Source organism: Agelaius phoeniceus, chromosome 16, assembly GCF_051311805.1.
Source record: "Agelaius phoeniceus isolate bAgePho1 chromosome 16, bAgePho1.hap1, whole genome shotgun sequence".
NCBI classification, from domain to species: Eukaryota; Metazoa; Chordata; class Aves; order Passeriformes; family Icteridae; genus Agelaius; species Agelaius phoeniceus.
In genome coordinates this window covers 9,525,849-9,533,249 of record NC_135280.1, presented here as the reverse complement: position 1 = coordinate 9,533,249, position 7,401 = coordinate 9,525,849, and the positions used below count along the sequence as shown (strand labels likewise).

At 41.2% G+C, this 7,401-nt stretch overlaps 1 protein-coding gene across 3 annotated transcripts in view; it reads right to left on the bottom strand.

Annotated features, from left to right (window-relative positions):
* Positions 1-1,073: 1,073 nt before the first annotated feature.
* Positions 1,074-7,401, bottom strand: part of SHISA9 (shisa family member 9) — a 179,283-nt gene continuing 172,955 nt past the window's right edge. For all 3 annotated transcript variants that reach the window (XM_077187118.1, XM_077187117.1, XM_054643606.2), the window contains one exon: positions 1,074-3,702. In XM_077187118.1, coding sequence (XP_077043233.1) covers positions 3,335-3,702 — 368 coding nt within the window. In that variant the 3' untranslated portion in view covers positions 1,074-3,334. The remainder of the gene's footprint in view (positions 3,703-7,401) is intronic.

The following is a 7,401-nucleotide window of genomic DNA, read 5'->3' as shown; positions in this document are numbered from 1 at the left end:
GCTTGTGTTCCTCTGGGCTCCCCAGGCTTCCCTGTGGGTCACAAGGCTGCCTAGAATTTTTCTGGCACTGATCAAACTCTGTGTGTCTCTCCTAAGTCCTCTGGCAGAAAGGAGTTGTTTCTGTAGTTGTACCTGAGGCACAGAAATGGTCCTCTAACAAAAAAATGGGGCTTTTATGAACTGTTTCCTGGCACCCGTAATGGTGTATATTGAAACTGAGATTTTTCTACTGTATAAGAAGGCTAATTCTGGAGACTTTTGAATTGATGTTTTCCCTCTGATAATGTGTCATGGCTTCCAAAGACTCATAAATTGTCTAAAGGCTTTGCACCAGGTCGTGCAGTCAGTGGATTCTGAAGCTGGGTTTCCTGACTCCCTGTTTCTTCTTCTGAAATTTATTCACTATCATTTTAGCAAAGAAAGGAGAAGAAGCTACCCAAACTCTCTACCAAGGTTGTCAGCTTTATGAGCCATTAGTTCTACTAAAAGCCTGTAAGGACTTTCTGTTCCAGCAGACTTGGTACACAGATGTTGTGTACAGGATCTTCTCTAATTAATATATAAAATTTTTGAAGCAGTATACATCAGTGCTTCATTTGCTCTGGCTGAGTAGTTGCAATGCTTGGACGTGTCTGAAGCTTATTGCAAAACTCCCATGCATTCATGAGGATCAGCCTCTGCCCTTGGGCATGCTTACCTTTGTGTTGTTTTTCCTCAAATCGTTAATTAACTGATCAAGTGGCACAAGGTGTGTGTGGTGCCTGGAGGCTTACAGGGCACATGAAGCTTTGCTGGGCTGGCAATCCCTGTGTATCTTGTATTGCATATAACAGGCAGTCATAGAGTCACAAAATGGTTGGGCCTGGAAGAAGCTTCAGACATCACCCAGCTTCTCCATAATGCAGATAACATGCACTTGATTTCCAAAGAACCCCCTGTTCATACTGGCAGAGGCAAAAAATCCTTTGTGCTGATATGAGCCCCACTGGCTGCAGTGAGATGCTCCAGAAGCTCAGTTTAGACTCAAAAATTGGCCCAGTGATACAAGTTTAGGAATGAGCCAGCAAGTTGGATTCACTTAGAATCAGTTTTATTGCCAGGTAAGAAATTCATAGTAATATAGTGAATACATATGTTTACAAATAAACATTCTTAAAAAACAAACAAACATTTTATTGTAGGAAGTATTATTGGTATCATAAACTCTGTAGTTAACAAGTATTAACACGGGTTTACTTACAGAACATACAGTTACTAAAATATTTCCACATAAAATATGCTCAAGTTACACGAAACCTGTGTGAATTAAGAGTGCAGCTGTAATGTGTATCTAAAGCATATGGATTAACAGCAACATTCCATAAAGGGTCAAATTAAGTCAGCCAGTTGTGAAGGCAATAAAGATTAAAGGAATAAAAGTAAGATAGTGGAGAGTCTGGGTTGTGTGCGAAGTATTTGTCTTGTGGGCTTTGTCTACTTCTGATAGTCTTAAAACATATGATCATAAAATTTAGCAGCACACTTATGGAGAGATACCAGTGCTCTCAGGATGCAAATCAATCTTGATATAGCTAAAAAAATGGTATCTCCATTTAACCAGATTTCAAAATCTTAGCCCTTGCATCCTTGACTAAGCAGAAGTGCTGTCAGTTGAGTACAGTAAGAAATGCCACTTCCAATTCTTCTTACAAGTTAACAGTTCTCACTCCTCCCTGCATACTCTTCCAGACCTAATCTCCTGAAGAATTGACAGCTGGTGAGAATGCAACTGTAGTAGGACAGCTAGTTGGGATTTAGCCAAGTGACTTGTGTTGGGGGAAGGACAGGAATTACTGAGGACTGAATGCATTGCCTGCCACCCCATCCCAACTCTGTCTCTTTGTGGATGTACTGAAGCCTTTACAGGCCCAGGACTGTGAGTTTGCTACCAGTGCCCAGTTCAAGTGGTTTTACTCACACAAACCAGGCATCCTGCTCATCAGAACCACAGTCAAGACCATGAGTCCAATTGTTTGTTTAGTTTAACCCCAGATCTCTGATGTTTGAGGCTGGACCAGCCTCTTCCACCACACAGCCCACCAAGAGGGAACACCACTAGAGAAAGCCAAACAATAGAGACAATATACCAGATAACATTTACTTGAACTACAGAGAACTGCCATGGCTAAAAGCAAATACAAAATGAGAGACTAGAGGGGAAAAGTTGGAATTGGGAAAATGAAGGGGCTAACTAAATAGTCCTGACTGTGCAACCACTGCATGGAGATGTAGTCCAGTTTCCTTTCAGAACAAACAGAGGAGGCTGAGCAGGGCAGAACCCTTGTCATCCTTAGCAAAACATGAGGAAATAGCTTAAAGGAACAGAGGGGTCACTTTAAAGAACAAGACTGTCATTGAACAATAGTAATACAGTAAAGGCACCACCCACGCTTAATTTCAGTCTGAAGCAGTTGAAGATAGGCAAAACATTTAGGTGAAGAAAAAATCCTGACAGTCTGCAAAGTGAGAATAGTTACCATCTGCCTGAAAACAGGAGGACTGAGAGGGAATATTCTGATGCCCTTTTTCCCCCAGCAGCTTTCTGTGTCATGTGAAGTGTCTCTTCTTATTTTGGAGGTTCCCAAAAATTTCAAATCAAACGAAGTAAACTGAAATGAAATCTTCTGCTGTTATCATCCTGCTGAATTCTCTACCAGCCAGAAAGGTCCCATATGCTCTTAATCGTAACAGTCTTTATAAATTCCTTGTGAAAGTGTCTTTGTCCCTTAACTTTATATATATTTTTTGCGTTCTCTATAGGATGGTGTGAAAGTACAATAGTAGATGTTAGGGATCGTACCAAGATGGTTGATCTTGGTTTTTCACAGGTCTAGTGATTATTAATAGATTTTATACAAAATTCCTCTCTGAAATAATATATTACAGTATATTGTTCTCTCTCTCTTCCTCTGTCTCAAGGCAGGAACATAGTGTAAATGTTTAAGCAGACATAAAGTTTCTCTAGATTGTGCTACTTCTCATCATGGATTTTAGTTTCAAGTAAAAAAATTTAGTCACAAGGGTTTGTGTTCCATTGTGAAATACAAATGGAGTTTGTAATTCAACCTTCCGTGTGTATTGCTGAATGGTATTAACCCACTCTTCGGCCTACAGCTGGCTGGATACCAAAAGTGTCCAGGTGAAGTTCCTTCCTTCTGTTTCCTCTTTTTTTGTTGTTTAATTTCTTTTTTTTTTTTTTTTGCCTTTTGGTTGAGTGTTTGTGTTGTGTATACATTTGCGTGTGGTTTTTAAAGGATTTCATTAGAAAAAAAAAAAAAAGAGAAAGAAAACAAACTCAAACAGTTACTTCTGTCTTGCTGTTGGTTATGAAGTATGGCTGAGGGCCCAGGTAGTGCTGGCTGCGGGTGGTCAGCGGGTCACTTAGCGTCGGGTCTCCCATGCCGTGCTTGCCCTTGTTTGGGAACGCTTGCCGCCTCAGGGAGGGGTCGTTGGGATCCCAGGTCTTGTAGTGGGAGTTGTAGCCCAGGGGGTGTGTGTGAATCTTGCCCATCCTGGATTTGCCGTTCTGCCTGGTGAGCCCGCTGTCGATGGTGTAGGCCCTCTCCTCGTCCAGGCGCACCGGGTGCAGGGGCAGGCTCCCCTTGGCCGCCAGCTCGGCCAGGTGCCGGCGCTTGGTGTAGAAGTCATCGTTGACTTTGTCAGCTGTTCGGGGTCAAAAGGGGGAGGGGACAAAAATAATCAGTTAGACACAAGAAAAGTGGTTTACAGTAGGTCTTACACAGCTCCATCCGCAGACCAGAACGTTTACAGGTACATCAGTAAGAGAAATCCACACCACCTCCAGCCCTTATTTTTGCCTTGGAGTTTTGGATGCCATTGTGCCAGGCTTTCATACATGCAGACAAAACCCTGTTGCCCTTGAAGAAAGGACTGTCCCTGCCCCAAATCACTCAGGTTGTGCTGACATTTACATTTTGGGGAGAAGTCCTATGAATCTCATCACTGTTCATGTCACACAGCACAGGAAATTCGGGAAGCCTACAGAAGTACACAGGCTTTCCTGGGAATACTGCGGCATCTGGGGTCGCATTGCTGTGTGAGAGCACATCCCTTTAAATGCAAAGTGACTCGTGGGTGTTTAACCCAGCCAGCTGTAAGGTCTCATAGTGTGTGATTAGTTGGACCCATTTCTGTTCAATAATGCCTCAGGGCAATATAAGAATGGGATCTGTGCTCCTAAATGGTCGGAAGGTCACTAATGTTTTATGGGGCTGAAAATACTTTGGGTTGTTGAAGGTTGGGTATTTACCCTGTGATTTTACAGACCATGAAAATCCTAAATTCCAGGTTCTGACATAATTTTCTGGGGTCAGTGCCACTAAGAAATACAGCAACAGCCCTGCCAACAAATACTGCATTGCAGTTCTCAAATCAGGATTTTGCCCTCTGTGATTTCCTAGGCAAATGTCTTCCAGTGCACGCTTTTGCTCAAGTTTGTTATTGCTGGCATTTATTTGGCCTTGCTTGAAAGTATGAACCATGCTCAGGAAGCTAAAGGCATTCTGCAGCAATCCAGCAACTCATTTCAATTTTGAGACTGAGGTTTAAGGGAAGCTTAACTGAATTTCATTTTTTAAGATCTTTCCTTTTATGTAAAGAGTGTTTATTTTCCCCCTTCAAAAATTTAGATGTTCGTTTAAGATAGTGCCAAATACGTAGATCAACTGGCACTGTGTTAATCAGCAGTGGTGTGCTTGGAATATATTTTGTGTCAGCCTGGATTTGACTTCTGCTGTGCCCTAGCTGGATCCATCCCTTTTCCTTGAAGCCATGCCATGTAAGGCTGCTCTGCAGCAGTCTGGTGCATGTAGCTGTCTGTACAGCTCAGCTCCTTTTGCCTTCATGAGGTTTTTCATTCCCTGCACTGTTTTTTGTGTAGCTTCCTTCTTTTTCTCTCGCCCAAGTATTCCTAGGAGGCTTTTGTTGCACTTTGAATTTTCTCCCTGTCTCTAGTTCTGAACTGGATCTTCATGCAAGGCGGGGAAATTCCCAGGAGCATCATATTAATCTTCAAGATGAGGCTTCAGTTGTTCATCCCCCTTGTGCTGGCCCCTCAACAGGGAGGAATATTACCAAAGGCAGCTGCTATTTATTATCTCATGACATTTTTTGTATAAATGACTGTGCAACTGGACTCTGCTCTTAAAGCCTTAATTGTGTCATTAAAGAGGTGTTTCATCTCCAGTGGGCTGAAATTGCTCCTTTCTGTGCTGTCAAATTGGGCTTTGTGTGTTTTACCCAACTCCATCTGTTTCCATTTTCAGGCATTGAGTGAATGCTTTTCTATAGCATACAGGTGTCTTCTGCTTGAAACAAATCACAGAATGTAGATAATGTCCTGCTCTCATTCAGCCCAGGGCGTGCAGTTGCAATTGCTGATAGACCTGTCATGTGTTACAAAGAGAGTCTGTGAAGTTCTGCTTTGATTTTGGAGTGAGTTGTTTCATTTAGAGAGCTGTAATCTGAATAATCAAGAAGTTGTACCTATTTCTCCCTGAAAGAGCTGTTTCCAGTTCTACATGTGGCTTGTCCTTTCAATTTGTTAATATTCTCTGAATGTCACAGGACCATTATGAATAAAAACGGGCTGGAAATGCATTTGCATTACTATTATCTCATTAATCTGTTATCAATAATTGAAAAAAATGGTTGCAGAAAAGGCACTGTGAATATTCACACAAGTCTCCATTTATATAAATTTTTACATCAAAGGCACTGCAGGCCAGCTGTTAGGGGAGCGATGTCATATGACTTAGACCTTGGCTATTTATGAAAAGTCACACTAGCTTATATAATTTAAATTCAGCACAGTTAATTAAGTCCAGCTTTTAATAGAGATACATTTGTATGCCTGTTTCACATTTAAATTAGTTTAATTTGCATACAAAAATTAAAAATTTAGCTAATCTAACATAGGAATAGAGTAAATGTATAAATTTGTAGTTTTAATTTTGTATTAGTTTTGTTGCAGCAATTTGTCTTCTGTAGCCAAGATCTTTAATCAGCTGCAAGGTAAATAATGACTTCTCTTTCTAGAAATAGCAGTGGTGATGTAGCTATGTAAATAATGACCAAAAAATGCAGATATTTTTACTGCCTGGCTTTTTCTGCCATTTTCCCCTTTGAGGCCACAAGCAGCTCACACTACATCCTCAGCTTCTGTTAATTTTTTCTCACTTGCCCCTTTTCCCACTGCAATGGTCCTGGGTCTTTGAATTTTATCAGACATTAGATATGCCACTCAGTTCTCCAATCACACTGAGGATGATGTCCTACAGAAGAGTAAATTGTATTTCTGTTGTATATAAAGGAGACCTTCACTGGTGAAAAGGGAGGAAGAAATCAGCCTCACAAGGACTGTGCCTCTGACATGCCTGAAGTTGATTTTGATCTTGTTTATGCCATGTTATAATGCCAGATTTTCAACTCTTTGTTTCTTATGGAAAACCATACAGAAAGTGAAACTATTAATTCTGTAAATTTAGTTCCATTAAAGTTGCTTTAACTATTGTAGTCCATTGTCCCTTTCTAGGGACTTTTCAACTGTTCTCTGGAAACTGGGCTTGAAGGAAACAAACCAGGATGTGAACTGTAAATCCTCATCAGCAAAGTCAAGCAGAAAGCTGGCAAACAGCTGCCAAGTGGCTGAATTTGTGTTTTGTGTGGGAGAGCTGCTGTTTGTGTTTGTCCTATCAAGTAACACTTTGCAGGCTTTGCCTGAGGACTCTTCCCTGTGCTGGCAGTGGAAGGCAGCCCTGTGCTGAATATTTTAACCTCCCTCAATCCTGTTTTCTTTCTGCTTTCACGTGCAGGTGGCCACACAGGCACTGGTACCAAAAATGGGAGGGGAGGAGATGCCATTGTAGCAAATATGAGCAAAATCAGCAGTGATAAACCTGAATTGTTCAGTTGTTCAAGAGAGCTTTTGGCAACTCTTAGCGCCGTCGTTGTTCTTTCATGCAGGTTTCATAATAGCAATGGGCTGGGCTCTGTGTGAGTGACCTGATGCTACTGCAGTCTAGAAACAGGGGTTTTTCCTTTTCATTTTCAAAGCAGAAAAGATTGAGAACAGTAATATTGAGCACAGTTTTGTAACAAATGTTTTACCAAGGAAAGTATATTAATAGTATCCTGAAGCCAAGTACTTTAAAAATCATCTGTGAATCTGAAGGAGTTTGTTTTTCTTCTTAAGCAAACCCTATAAATATTTTGTGGACTTTAAACATCCGAAGAGATATTTTGGAGTTAGAGGATGGATTTGTTATGTGACCTTAGGTACATGACTCAACTTCCCTCTGCCTCGGTTTCACCTGCTGTAAAATGAGCTGTTAGCACTTTGGA